The sequence below is a fragment of the Sus scrofa genome, chromosome 2 (assembly GCF_000003025.6).
Source record: "Sus scrofa isolate TJ Tabasco breed Duroc chromosome 2, Sscrofa11.1, whole genome shotgun sequence".
NCBI classification, from domain to species: domain Eukaryota; kingdom Metazoa; phylum Chordata; class Mammalia; order Artiodactyla; family Suidae; genus Sus; species Sus scrofa.
Window position 1 is genome coordinate 147,289,874 of NC_010444.4, and position 15,320 is coordinate 147,305,193.

At 50.5% G+C, this 15,320-nt stretch overlaps 1 protein-coding gene across 1 annotated transcript in view; it reads left to right on the forward strand.

The window, feature by feature from the left end:
- Window positions 449-15,320, forward strand: part of SH3RF2 (SH3 domain containing ring finger 2) — a 122,830-nt gene continuing 107,958 nt past the window's right edge. Inside the window, 2 exon segments of the mRNA XM_021084960.1 lie at window positions 449-933; window positions 2,207-2,681. Of these exon segments, the coding sequence (XP_020940619.1) occupies window positions 2,304-2,681 (378 nt within the window). The 5' untranslated portion in view covers window positions 449-933; window positions 2,207-2,303.

Below are 15,320 nucleotides of genomic sequence, written 5' to 3' on the forward strand. Positions count from 1 at the left end.
CACATCTCCGTGCCTCTGTTTTCTTGTTTGCAAAAGGAGGATAAAGAGAATCGTGTATCATCAGGTTGCTCAAAGGATTAACTGAGTTACTACAGGTTAAGTATTTACAAGAGTGCTTAGCACAGCCAAGGGCTACTCTGATGTTAAGTAATAATAATAATAATATTATTTTAGGGGGTACCTTAGTAGTATCACAACATATTATTGGTAAATCAAGAAATAGAGGTATAAGCATTATTTGGGGGCTATGATAAGGCTCCAGTGGGGCGGCGCAGGGGGACTGGGAGACGGCTTTTCCTTTTTGGAAAGCCCCCCTGTGCTTTGATTTTTCAAGGAGGTATATCTGGACTACCACAACATTGCTTTTTATTTTTTTAATTTAAAAAGAGCCAGCCAAGGGATCCCTCAAAGCCTTCTCAAATCTCAAAAATTCAAGGATTGACTGACTTTTCGGGAGCGGGACTTTTTAGGGGGCCGGTGTATCTTCGTTCTCAGAGCCTCCATTCATACGGGTGACCTTTCCAGGAAATCTTCATAAAGGTTTAAAATAAACCTTAAACTATCACCGTGGCGTGTTTATAACCCAGCGTGTTTCCTGCTCCTGGATCGGGGAGAGGACGCGAAGGGGAAGAGAAACTTTGTAACTACTTGGCCTTCCGGGCTGGCTTGTATTTTGCCCTTTGTAATCTTTCCGCCGAAGTCACACCCAGGCAAGAATCCGCAGCGGAGAGCTCGCGAGGGCGCGGCCGCGCTGGCGGTGAAAGTGTTAACAGGGCTGGGCGAGGCGATCCGAGGAGAGTCCGACTCCAGTTGGTAAAGTTTTCAAAGCGGCGGCAGGAGCGGCTCCCGGCGGCCAAACGGCAGCGGGCTGGACGGAGCCCGCCGGAGCCGAGACCGTGCGGAGCGGAGCTCAGCCCGGGTTACAAGCTCAAGGTTAGTGGCCCCCGCACACGTCCCCGCGCTGACATCTCGGGAAGGCCAGGCGCCACCTCTCAGCCCGGTGTGTCGCGTCTGCTTTTCTCACCAGTGGGGCCACCGGCCCTCGTGCCAAACCTCCCGCTGCTGGTTCCTGGCGCTGGGAGGGACCGGGACCTCTTGCCAGGAGACTTTCCTAAACGGGAGGCTTCTTTTCAGATCTCTGAAAGGAAGCTGTTTCTGGAACAAGGATGAATTTCAGAGCACACACGGCTATGGTGCCCCATCTTGGTTTCTGCAGGCAGTGACCACAATCCAGAATTCCTATCTGCTTCAGTTGAAACTGGGAGCAATTGCCAAAGTAACAGAACAGGCTGTGCGACTTTATCTTATGGGAGGAATAGTGTCTCTGAGGCTAAGATAATCGAGGTGAGAAGGCGGAAAAAAAGAAATACAGAGGGAAAGGAAAGGAAGGCAAGAAAGAAAAACCTTCCAAACTGCATGGCCTGTAATTGAGACAAAACAATGTTTGAAAATCAGTTTCTAGTAGAAATGTTTCTGGGACATTGGTAGAAGGAAATAACAGGGGAAGATGTGGAAGAAATAGTTCGGAGAGTTACTGTTGTGGCTCAGCGGTAATGAACCTGACTAGGATCCATGAGGTTGTGGGCTTGATCCCTGGCCTCTCTCAGTGGGTTAAGGATCCAGCATTGCCATGAGCTGTGGTGTGGGTCGCAGATGAAGCTCAGATCCAGCTTTGCTGTGGCTGTGGTGTAGGCCGGCAGCTGTAGCTCTGATTCAACCCCTGACCTGGTAACTTCCATATGCCATGGGTGCAGCCCTAAAAAAGCAAAAAGCAACCCCTCCCCTCCGCCGCCTCCCAAAAAAAAAAGAGTCAGTAGCTTCACAGAAATGGTGTCCTGAGGAGCCTGTCATTTGAGAACCAGGAGGACTGGTTGAAGGCTTTACCCCTCAGAGCCCTGGCTGGGAACAGGGGCTGGCTCTGCCCCCTAAAGAGGCCAGCCTTGCACCCCCTCACCCCGCTCCCACCTTGCACATGGAGAGGCAGGGCATGAGTAGGCAGGGGCTGTGTCACTGCCCCCTCCATCCTGCAGCAGTCAGGAGCCGAGGTGTATACCCGCTCGTACCGAATCAGAATGAGTCATCTGAAACGGGTGCTGGAACAAAGTCCTTGCAAACTGTCTTATGAGACACTGCCTCCATGTAGGTGGGTACACCTTCTCAGAGCAGTCACAAGTCTTCTGTCTCTTCTTCCTCCCCCTTCAAACAGGCAGGCCTCCCGACACTCTCGGGACTGCGCCTGTGGCTCAGCCAGGCCGCCATGCAGACTCTGCCCCCCCAGGTCAAGACTGGCGTTTTAAAATAAAATGGATGATGCGACGTTACTTGATCTTCTGGAGTGCCCCGTGTGCCTTGAAAAGCTCGATGTCACCGCCAAAGTCCTGCCCTGCCAGCACACCTTCTGCAGACCATGTCTCCAGAGGATTTTCAAGGCCCACAAGGAGCTGCGGTGCCCCGAATGCCGGACCCTGGCCTTCTGCAGCATCGAGGCGCTGCCGGCCAACCTGCTGCTCGTGCGTCTTCTGGACGGCGTGCGCTCGGGACAGGGCTCGGGGACCAGGGGCTCCTTCCGAAGGCCTGGCGTGCTGACCTCGCAGGACGGCAAGAAAAGCAGGACTCACCCCAGGGGTCTGCCGTGCAGCCCTTTCCGGCTGGTGCCGAACGTCAGAATCCACATGGATGGGGTAAGAGCGATCTCATTTGTGCTGTCTTGTCCGCTGGGAGGCTGGGTTTGTGCGCTCCAGCAGTTTGGGGTGCTCTTCTTTTAGTTATGTTTCAAAGAGCTGCCGAGGATTCCCCGGGGATACGTTTCTGGAGGCGGTGATCCTTTTGCTGCAACTTGGTGGAATCCTGAGCCTCGCTAACCCACCAGGAATTCTTAGAATTCTTAAAGCTCCCCGGGTTCTCCCTTCCCCCAGCCTGGAAGGTCGCAGGACAAGGAAAAGCCTTCTCGATGGCAGTTTTGGGTCTTTCACTTTTGGGGTTCTGAAGTTAAACCAGGGCACAGGAAATGCACAGAGGATGGGGAGAAGGAAAACACATCTCGCTGCTGGTTGCTTTTGAGATCTCTGAGGCGTTTCAAAATGTCAGGCTCTGTTTTGCATTTCACTCACATCTGTCTTTGCACTCCTGGTCATAAAGTGCCGGGATGACAGTGCTCATTCATAATCATTCAGAGTTATCGAGACACTTGACCCCCCAAATTCGTGTGCGGGAGGGAGGCGTCCAGGTGGGTCCAGGCTGGGCCATGAAATACTGCATACGTGTACAGGAGCCCCGCAGATGTGTCTTAGTTTGCAAGACGAACAAAACCTGCACAAAACGCACACTTGGGGCTATAATAAAAAGAGCCCTGGGGATAAACTCATTTGAGTAATAGAAAAAAAAAAAAAAAGAGCCCCAGGGAGTTCCCGTCGTGGCGCAGTGGTTAACGAATCCGACTAGGAACCATGAGGTTGCGGGTTCGATCCCTGGCCTTGCTCATTGGGTTAAGGATCCGGCGTTGCCGTGAGCTGTGGTGTGTGTTGCAGACGCAGCTCGGATCCCACGTTGCTGTGGCTGTGGTGAAGGCTGGCAGCTACAGCTCCGATTAGACCCCTAGCCTGGGAACCTCCACATGCTGCAGAAGCGGCCCTAGAAATGGCAAAAAAGACCAAAAAAAAAAGAGCCCCAGGATATCACTGAATAACACGTTTGGTGTTGGGATAATGTGACTCACGGCTCTGTCCAGCCCTGGGAGCACAGCCTGAGGACTTTATCTGACCTGGCTGTGAGCCTTGTTGTGGGACACTGGGTAAGGGGACGTTGAAGAGGAGGGCGTGGTCCTTGTGGCTCCAGGAGGATCACTTGCTATCAGTCCTAGAGTCGGTATGTCCAGGTGGCCATGGCAAGCCATGGCCGGGGTGGTTGGCATCCTTTGAAAGTCTCTGCGGCATTCTGTGAAGTCCCATCTAAGTAACACGGCCGACACAGGCTCACGACTGCCTGCTGTGAAGAGTGGCAGAGGGTGGGCAAGTCTTCTCTGATCCCTTCCCAGTGAAAGAGAACAGGCTGAGGTGCCTTCAGAACTTCCAAAACATTCCTTCCGACAGCGCACCCCTCCCTGGGTTCCCTGCACCTTGAAGGGGGGGTGGGGGGTGGGAACGTCCACAGGGAGGGCAGGAAGAAGCAGGGCACTGCTGCCACTTCCTCCCGGCACACCTTTTATTGCCTCTGGGCCGATGCGTGAGAGCACATTCCAGGAAAGGGCTTGGCGCCCTGCTTTGAGGCTTCTTATTAGCCCAGGGTCTAGTCATCAATCAGAACAGGCGGGGTCGGGAAGAGAGCAACCTTTCTCAGGCAGGCTGTGTTTATAGAGAGTCAGGCTCTCCCTCGGGTCAGCACATCTCCCTCCGAATTCCTGAGACCCAGCAACCTCTCCCTCCCCCACTCGGCAGAAGACTTGCCTCCCTGCAGGGCGGAGTGTCATCTCAGAAAGTGTTGCCAGATGGGAAGGAGGCAGTGACCTATCACCCTCGCATATCTGGGTTCATACTTGCATCCTTTTTGCTGTGGCTACGTGGTTGAGAAAAGGTAGTCAGGGAGGGATTCCTGACTCGCTACTTTGGGAACCATAGAGGCGTCCCAGGTCCCTCCCGACACGGGGCGCTGTTGGAAGGGACAGCTGGTAAGATGCAGCGCAGGCCCAGAACTCCTTCACGGGGACCTGTAACTTCAGACCGAGGGACCAGCGAGGGGTTGCACCCACCCTCCACGCTGCACTAGACCAAGTCTTGTCAGGATGCTGAAATCCAGAACCAAACCACGCAGGGCTCCTGCTTTCAGGCAGGACTTGGTCTAGTGACAAGGTTCTGCAGGAGAGCAGGGCTGGCAGCCACACCCACCCCACCCAGGGCCCATTCCCTTCACTTGCTTCTCCAAGGGCCTCCTCCCATCCCTCTCCCCCTTCTCAGGGGGATATGCAGGGGTCATTCCTGGATGTCACTCTGGCTATCGTTCCGCACGCAACCTGTTCCACTCTCTCAAACGTAGCTACCTTTCCTGAGAGCAGCTGTGCAGCTTTTGGTTCAGGAAATTGCCGACGATCTGGGGGACCACGGACGGTTCTGACAGGCAGAGGCGAGGCCTTGCCGCCTGTGCCAAACCCTCACAGGCTGCCTGCCCTCTCAGCCTTGGTTTACCCCATCCAGTCCACACTTAATCCTGGCTACCCCCCTCCCTCCAGAAGAGCACAAAGATTATCTCTACAGCATATTCGGATCACCCCAGAAAACCCATGCCGCGTCAGTGCAGGGCACTGTCATTATCCTGAAACGTGCCATACGACTTGGGGCAAAGCCCCTTCAGGTTGCTGGGTCTCCATTTAAAATTCGGTAAAATGGAAAAATGTATTATAAAAACGGAGAGCCGTTGTGACGCTGAACTAATGAGTGTTTGCAGAGCACTTTGAGAGCCTTAGATGAAAGGCATTCGGGAGATCAGGATCGTGCTAAACATTATTCTTGACGGTGTGCGGTGCCCCGCCAGGCATGAGGCATTCTGCAAAACACCGCAGGAGTGAGAGCCCTTGCAGGAGAGCGTAATAGGTGTCATTACTGAACCTGAAGCTATGATGAGGCCAGGCCAGGATAACACCAAGTGTAAAGTACCCCTCTAGGAGGGCAGAAATAACCTGTTGTCTCAGGGTAGCATTTTGTAAAACACCTCTTCCAGAGGACTCGATGTTAAGGCAGCCCTCTGAAAGACTTCATTTAACTTCCTGTCCGTGAGCTTTTTAAGCCCAAAGTTTGTTCTGCTCGCCTAGACGCAACTAAAAAATAAGCTTATCGAGATCTTTCTGTGGGCTCAAAGAAGCCTAGTACTTTTTGTGCCAGCTAGGGTGGAACTGCTGTCACACTTCATGGTGCCAGCCCGAGAGAGAGAAAAAAATAGTCCATGATGCCTGTGTGTCTAAATCCCTCCCAAGCTGATTGTGTAAAAAGAAGCCTTGAGACATGGCTTGAGTGTCTACAGCACGCAGTTAATTTCAAATTTCATCAGGTAAGAGCAGCAGACTCCAGGGGGCCTGTGGCCGTGCAAATCCCCCCAGTTTTTATTCCTTCCCACGCTGCGGCCAAGCCAAAGGATCTGTGCAAGCCTTGGAGATGGTTCTGGGCTTCTGCATGCCTGATCTCTCTTTCTCCTCTCTCTGTTGCCCTTTAATAATATTTTCTTTTTTAATTTTTTTATGTTTTGGCCACACCGTGGCGTGGGATCAAACCCAAGCCACGGCGACAATGCTGGATCCCTAACCCATGAGGCCACCAGGGAACTCCTGATAGTATTGAGGAATCAGAACAGGCAGGAAAACAGGAAAGCTAAACATCCACAAACCTAGGTTTGAAAAACACCAGAATTCCAATCCTGATGCTGCCCCTCTATCCATCGCTCTGTGCTTTGGATGAGTCAGTTAAGCCGCAGGGCCTCTGGTTCCTCTTCTGTAAACTGGAGATAATAGTAGACCTACCTCAGAGCGTGGCTGGGAGGAAATAAATGGGACGATTCAGGTCACTGAGCGCAATGAGGCTCCTGTCACGTGCTCAATAAATGTTAGCTGTTGTTGTTTGCGGCTCAAGATGTGCCGCTCGAAATTAGATACCATCTCCCACCCCCTTATGAATCAAGCATCATCCAGAATAGAAATCGCGACCCTGATTTTTGGCTTATTTGGCTGTCAAGTGATCTGTGACCATGATTCGGGTGTGTGAGTCCTCCTAGCCTGTGGGGGCTTGGCAGCTCGCTTCCAAGCCCCTTGAGGAGCAAGGAGTTGATTCTAGGAGAAAATGTGCCAGCCAGATTCACTCCCCCGTTGGCAAGCTCAGCGGAACGCCCTACGCAGGGCACAGCCTGGTCCGCTTCCCCAGCATCGCCAGCGCCTCGGTGACGTGTCCCTCCCCTTTCCCCTGCGTCTCTCTATCCCCACCCACGACACAGACGGTGCCACCCTGGGCCTTGCAGGGCTGGACGCTCCCCCTTTTCTTCGTTACACATCATGCCAACCACACACATTCCTGCCTCGCTCGCCCTGCCTTGGCGAGAACACACCTGCCACCTCCGGCACGCAGCCCAGGTGGCTGTGTCCTAGAAACTTCTTCAGCTGGTGTTGCAAAGCAGCTGAGGGGGAAAAATGAGGTCGGAAGGCACATAAGGGAATGATTCTAGGAGAAAATGTGCTGCGAAGAAACCAGAAGGCGTCCACCCCTTTCCTGGGTCTCAGCTGCTGTGCCCTGCCACAGGGCTGTGACACAGATGGTGGTTTCTGCTGACCGTGCAAGGGGACTAAAGCCACCCCAAGACCCTGAAAACAGCAGGCAGTGCCACGGGGTCCACGAGGGTCGGATGTGGCAAGTGGAGGAAGACATATATGTAGGAGCTGAGGTTGGACATCAGAAGACCTAGATGGGTCTCCAGCTCCACCCACATTTGCAAACCTTTAAAAGACCCACGTGGCCCCAAGCTGGCTCTGCCCCGGCCTCTCTCCACATACCTCCTTCCCAGGGGCAGTTCTCTCCCTTCGACTGACGATGGGAGTGTGTAAGGACTGCGGTCTTAGGGAGCTGGGTTTGTGCTGAGATTCAGTTATTTATTAGCTGTGAGGCCTTAGGCAAGTCGCTGAACCTCCCTGAGCCCCAGTTTCCATATTTACGTAAAGGAGCACACCTATCACAGGCTATTTTGTGATTAAAATGAGATACTGCACGTCAAAAGCTTGGTATAGTAGCGTCCGTAATGGATGCTAATAAATATTAGCAACAGTAAATGACAAAACAATAACAATCGAAGAAAAAGTTTGAGGCATTAGATTTGGAGTTCTTTGCACCCACAAAGGAACATGCAGAAACTTCTGTGAAAAAATGAAGCAAATAGGACAGCAAAAGGAAGGGGAGCTCTCGAAAAATGGTCACAATAGTCAAAAATAATTACAATCTTCTCCCGGGCTTAGGGGTTGGGAGAAGATGTAATTATAAAAGGATACATGAGGGAAGTTCCTGTTGTAGTTCAGTGGATTAAGAACCTGACATAGCATCCGTGAGGATGCAGGTTCGATCCCTGGCCTTGCTCACTGGGTTAAAGATCCGGCGTTGCCAGGAGCTGTGGTGTAGGCTGGCAGCTGTAGCTCCAATTCGACCGCTAGCCTGGGAACTTCCACAGGCTGTAGGTGTGGCCCTAAAAAGAAAAAAAAAAAAAAGGATGCATGAGGAAATGTTATGGGGTGAAGGAACTGTCCTGTATCCTGATTGCGATGCAGTTAAATGAATCTATAGATGTGTCAGCATCCACAGGAATATATACCAAAGGAAAAAAAGAGTCAGTTTTACTGTATGATGATATTTACAATAATATTTTTAACTATTTTATTTATTTTTGGCTGTGCCCTGGGCATGCAGAAGTTCCTGGGCCAGGGATTGAACACGAGCCACAGCACTGACACTGTTCCTTAACCACTAGGCCACCAGGGAACCCCCTAAAATAATATTTTTAAAATTAGGCGTTCCTGACTAGTATCCATGAGGATGAGGGTTCGATCCCCGACCTCACTCAGTGGGATAAGGATCCGGTGTTGTTGTGAGCTGTGGTGTAGGTTGCAGACACAGCTCAGATCTTTGTGGCTGTGGCTGTGGTGTAGGCTGGCAGCTGTTGCTCTGATTCAGCCCCTAGCCTGGGAACTTCCCCATGCCATAGGTGTGGCCCTAAAAACCAAAAAATAAAAATAAAAATAAAAAAATTAAAAGGGACCTCTTGCACATTTCTTCAAGGCTCTGCCTGATTTCACCAGGCACACTCTGATTTCCTTTCATCTCTGTCTGTACCGACACAGTGCTATTTCAGAGAAGGATTTTGCCATCATTAAATGAGCAGAGTAGTTCCTGCAGGTGGGCTTCTCTCTGTTTTAGCAAACCATTCTGTTACCTCCTTCAGTTTTCTCCTCGGGTGCAGGTATGTGGCCAGGGGACTCACACAGTAGCTCACCCGTGTGGACGGCCGCCGCAGACGGCGGGGCAGCGGGTTCGGCCTCCTCAGCCTCAATTATCCAGCACATGCACTGGGGCGTGTCACCTAAGGGATGAGTCAGGGCCTATTTCTGAGTTGTTTTCATTGCCTCTTAGGAAAGGGTACCTGCCCAGATGTCCCTTCATCCCATAGAGAGATTATGGAATGAGGAAAGTGCCTGTTCAGCCCTGAACTCACAACCCCATTCCAGACGCCACCCACCCTACATATCTGTGGGCTTAGCTGGGGCCACTCCGATACAGCCCTCATCAAGCTCTTTCTCTTCTCCCTTTCTTTCTCATCTTTTAATTCATGCTTCTGATTTAGGCCAGTCTTCCTCATGTGTACTCTTTAAGCTATTACTGGATGTTCCATAAAGCTCCAGGGTCAAACGAACCTGAGGTTAAAACAGCACTCGACATATTTTCTTTGCCATAGGACTTTTCCGTGCTTTTTGCTTGCTGATGAATTGTGAATCGCTGAGTGGTGGATAATAATAAAAAATGTGGCCCAAATTTCTGTGACAGTGGTCCCCGTCTTCCCCCTTTTATAAGTACCTTGGGTGGTATTAATTGTCCATGGAACAGATTTGGGAAATGTTGTCTCATACTAATGCAGAGACAGCTGAGCTCCCAAAGAGAAGCCCTGTTGTAGTTAGAGACCACCGACTCTTCCAGGAAGAGTTTTAGGCAAGTTCCTGTCATTAGAAGGTATTTTTGTAAGCAGCGAGGCCCTCCTGTATACAGGGGAACATGTCCTATCTCCTGGGATAGACCATGACAGAAAAGAATATAAAAAAATGAATATATATATATATACATATATACATATCTAAGCACTGCCTCGTGACAAAACCAACTAGTTAGATACATATATCTTAAGTGTATACACACACAAACACACACATATCACATGCATATAGTATATATATATATATCTCATCCATTTAAAAAGGTATTATCTAAGATGTATTATTTAGTTATAGCTCTTAGGGGGGAGAAAAAGAAACACTACCATGTTTGATGTTCTCTGTAAGATACATCCAACTCTGGAAATGTTAGGATAGGAAAACAGGAATGTCTTATCCAAGAGTACATATTGTCTGATTCCATTTATATAAAATTCTAGAAATGGCAAACATATAAACCATAGTGGTTTTCTAGGTAATGCAAAATGTTTTATGTGGTGGCATAAAGGTGTGTCTAAATTCATCAAACTGTACACTTTAAAAGAGTGCTTTTTTGAAGTTCCTGCTGTGGTGCAGTGGGTTAAAAATCCAACAGCCTGTGTCGCTGAGGAGCTGCGGGTTCCATCCTCTGCCCAGTTCAGTGGGTTAAAGGATCCAGCGTTGCTGCACTTTCGATTTGGATCAATCCCTGGCCCAGGAACTTCTACGTGCTGTGGGTGTGGCCTCCCCAAAAGTGCATTTTTGGTGTGTAAATTATCACCCAATACAGGGATTAAGACAAAGACATCTTAGGCTCAAAAAAAGGATGGTTTATGAAAATGTCAGATGATGGGTGGTGTTCAGTTTAAGGAAAATGAAGTTTGGCCAATAAAAAGAAACTTCCAAGAAAAAAAAAAGGACGTGATTTAAGGTCAGCAAGGTCATGATCAAGGGATGAAAAGGCAGGGTCTGTGCTGGGCGTGTGGGTGCCCGGAAAGTGGGGACGGGACAGCGAATGGGAGGGAATGGGAGCTGAAAGAGGAGGAGGAAATGGATGGAGAGGACACGGTGGGGGGGGGGGGCTTGGTTCCCTGCGTCAAAACCATCGCTAGGAAGGCACGTGTCAGTCGCTGTCTGTAATGAAATCTCCGTAGCCAAACTGGTTACTCGTTACTGGTTACTGTATCTCCCTAATGGGTTCAGTGCAGCCAGATAAGACATCTCTGCTCCAAGCAGATGGCTGACTTACTGGGGAACTGAGGAGCGGTCTCCACTTCACTGGCAGACAGAGCCACTCTTTTCCATGGCGATGGTCAGGTTCCCCGACAACCCTAGCACGCAGGAACACGACAGGACACCCAAAGCAAGTGGTCAAACAGGGCAAGGAAGACGCCTCCATTCGCCGTGAGCTGCTTCCTGCAGCCCAGGTCTGTCCCAGCCCCCGAGTCACACAGCATTCCAGGTTCCCAGCTCAGAAGCCAGGACATTTGATGGACTGCTTCTAAATGCCTGCTGCGCGCCAGGCTCTGTCTTAAAAGCTCACACCAGGGATACGCATAGGCTCAGACCCCGGGACTCAAAGAGTAAGTAGCTGAGTGCATCTCAGATCGCTGACATTTTTTCAGTCTGTCTTCCCAGCACCAGCAGAACGGGCAGCTTGTCCTGTCTCTCAGTATTGTGCGTGGAGCACCGAGCCGAGAGCCTGGCCCAGATGAGGAGCCCCCAAATGGTCCCCGAATGGATGACTGTATAAATGCACATATTCACATCTCTGGTAGACATCATGGGATCAGGGAATAACTTCTCATGATGCAGAAGTGACCTCTTTGCGAACTGTGCCATGACAAAGCCAGGTGAGGACTCAGCAGCCTATGACCTCAAGCAGAGTCATGCGGTCTGCATGGGAACTAGTCTACGTGGGAATCACTTTAGTAAATACGTTTTTGGTGACATACACAGCTGTCCATAAAACATAGTGGGCCAGGTTCAAAATCACTTAGCTCATGAATCGCTAACCCTAAAAAGACAGGAAATGCCCCTTGCACATACGGCCAAATTCTGGTATCAGACATCACAGATTTTATGTGCTCCTTTGATCCTGGGGAAACACCTCAAGTTGAGTCCATTTGCACTTAGTTCCAGGAATGCAGTGACAGAAAAGCAGAGGCACTAGGAGAATGTACCATGAGTTATGAGCTGAATTGACCTGACCTTCTGTATGAAGGCAAGACAGCATATTTCAGGTAGGAGCAGCCCCTGCACCGCTCATGCTCACAGATCTATGTCACATGTGCATATAGTTTATCTAACATAGAATGTGCCATTTTAGCCAACTTTGAATGCACAGTTCCCTGGCATTAAGCATATATACATTGTTGTGCAACAAACCAACAAACACACTCCATCTCCAGAACTTTTCATCATCCCCTACCGAAACTCTGTACCAGTTAAACAATCGCTCCCCATTGTGCCCTGGGGGTGTGTGTGTGTGTGTGTACACGTATGTACATATGTATTTTTTTAAACTTCTAAGTAAGAGGAATCAGTGTTTTAGTATCATTTTAAAATGTGTATTCCAATTTTCTGCTGCTTCTGACTTTGGACTTCCCATGAGATAAGTGAATAAACTAGTGCTATGATTCAGAACAAAGGCTGTTCTTTCTGGTGTACCGGCTGTGTGTGTCTGGCCAGTTACTTGGGGCCTCTGAGCATCGCTGCTCCAAAATGAAAGCGGGAGACTTAGCTCATAGGGTTCTTGGGGGGATTTAATGAGGTGCTTCCTGTAAAGTGCTCAGCACAGGGTCCGGACAAAGTCAGCTCCTTGTAAAGGCTAACTGCCTGCACTCCCCCAGGTCGGTTAATCTTGCAAAGGACCACCACGCTCACCGTGGCCGACCTGCTGTTTCACTGCATCTGTAGACACGGAGGCAGCAGAGATCAAGCCATACTTGGAGGATAAGTCAAGACAGTGCTTGTAAAGTTGTTAGCACAGGGCGTGATACTTCGTCCTCTGTGACAGTAAGTGTGTGGCATTATTGTCATTTCCTCTGCCCCATTCGTTCAGCAGGCTTAGACAGGATGCCTGTGATGAGTAAGACCCTTTGTGGGGCTCCAGTGCAGAACAAAAGCAAAGAAGATCGGATCCTTAGTAAGATGTATCCATGGAAGAGGCCCAGGAAAACTGGGTAACTCACCAGAACGGCTGACACGCTCACCTGAAGGAGCTCCTAGTCTTTTGGGAGACAGCCACGCAAACTAATGACAGTGCAGTTAATAAGGGTTAAAACAAAGGACTTACTGTGTCAGGCGCTGGGAACATGCACTTTTCCCTACAGAATCTCACCGAACCCTTTCTACGACCCACTGAGATGGATGTGACTATTTTCTCTACTTCACACATAAGAGGTCTGTGCTCACTCCATGTTACTGTGAGAACGCACAACGGGAGAAAATGGCTACACATCACAATGTAGCCTTCCTGAATTTGTGTTCGGGGCAGTTACTGAGGTTGCGTTTTTGAAAACTGCGGACGCCCTGGTTCCGAACCACCCGGCGTTCACAGAAAGCCATGACACCAAGGACTGCAAACCTCACAATTCACGGAGAGGCATGAAGGGGATGGTGAGTCCCTGCCTCGCTGGTCCCCCTGCTGCGGGTTTTGGAAAACGTGCGTTTCGGCTCCGTTCACCTGCAAGGCGGTGTGAACACCAGCAGGAGGGGTGAGAGTGTCCGGATCATTCCTCCTACCCTCCGCTGAAAGGCTGCTGGGATCCCTCCTACCCTCCGCTGAAAGGCTGCTGGGAGCACTTCAGCCTGGAGACAGGAGACATGAGACAGAGATTCCCGGGTGCCTGAAGCAAACCACTCTAGCCGAGCGGGTCAGCTAACCGCCAGGGTCAGTGAGGGTACGTCTGGAGCCATCTGCCAAACTGGGAGACCAGCCCCCAGGGGCCTGCAGCCCACCCTCAGGTCTCAGTGTAGCCTTCACTCCTGCAGAAGTCAGCAGCCCTTGGAGTTCCCGTTGTGGCTCAGTGGTTAACGAATCCGACTAGGAACCATGAGGTTGCGGGTTCGATCCCTGGCCTGGCTCAGTGGGTTAAGGATCCGGCGTTGCTGTGACCTGTGGTGTAGGTCGCAGATGCGGCTCAGATCCCACGTTGCTGTGGCTCTGGTGCAGGCCGGTGGCTACAGCTCCAATTGGACTCCTGGCCTGGGAACCTCCATATGTGGCGGGAGCAGCTCTAGAAAAGGCAAAATGACAACAAAAAAAAAGAAGAAGAAGAAGTCAGCAGCCCTCTCTGTCCCACATCCCCAGCCAGCCTGCTGTAGATTCCTCCTCAGGTTTGCAGAGTCCCCCTGCGACCCCCTGGCCTCACCGCACACATAAGCTCCACGAGCTTAAAGAGCTATTTTGTCTCCTCTGTACCCAGCACGGTGCCTGAAATCAACCAACATTCAACAGATACCAAACTGCATACTGTTATTACGTATTAGATTCAGTATCTTCATGGCCGCGGAGCCCGAGGCGGGAGGGAAGGAGGCATCCCAGCCATTTTGTCCCCAGGAGCCCTTCCAGCCCTGTCTGGTTGACAAGGGTGTTTCTTGACTTCAGCCCCGGGTGTGTTAGGAATGGCATGTAGGTGCTTGCAGGGGATTCAGAGGGAATTGAGAGGTGAAAAAAGAAGTCAGACCGGAACGGAGGCAGATAGAGAGGAGAACACCAACTGACTGGCAGGCCCAGCCCTCTGAGCGGGTTGTCCTGGTTTTGCAGAATTCGGGGTGATATTGCTGCGCACACAGAGGTATTTTAATTGGTTGCCAAGGCAATGCCGCAGAGTCAGTGGGCATGGAGCAGGAATAGATCCCTGCGGAACTGCGTTCAGGAGGGTATCTGGCTGTGATATTAATGAACTGCCTGGACGGCACGGCTCCAATCAGTCTTATTTGGGACTTTTGCTTAATAAACAGGGATGGCAGGGGGGTGGAGGGCAGAGGAGAGAACATCTCTTCCTGGCCCTCTGGAGAAGCGGGAGAGAGAGTCGTCTGAGTTTCCAGCTTCTCCGTGGAGTGGTGAATCCCTAAGGAGGAAAGAAACCTCGGTAGATGAGTTCCATGCTCGAGGGAAGGAGGACTAGGACGACTGAAGAACAGAGGCGATGACAATGTCTTTTCCTTCTCTTGAGATTAGAAACGGGACCCAGGAGCCTGCGTTTCAACAAAAAGAACATTGTCTATCTCCTCTTTTACTTCCCGTTATGTGAGGAAGGAAACAAATGTGCTATTAAACATGGCTCCTTGTATTTTGTTTTTGTCATCTTAAGTTTTTGAAACACTGAGATGTTTTTGTTTTTTGTTTTTTGGTTTTTTTCCCCCACAATCATAAAACTGTGTGGTCGAGACAGGTCCTGTGTTTTCTAACTTTTCCATTCTACTTGCTGACCCAGGGCCTAGACGATCAGGCAACCCTCATCACACAGAGCACCTGTCCTGATGTTTTGAGCAGGATGGGAGGGACCAGGAAAGAGAGAAGCCGGAGGGAAGGTGGCTGTTATTAGGCAGCACCTTAATGGAGCGACCTAAATGTCCATCGACAGAGGAACGGATAAAGAGGTGGTACGTGTATACA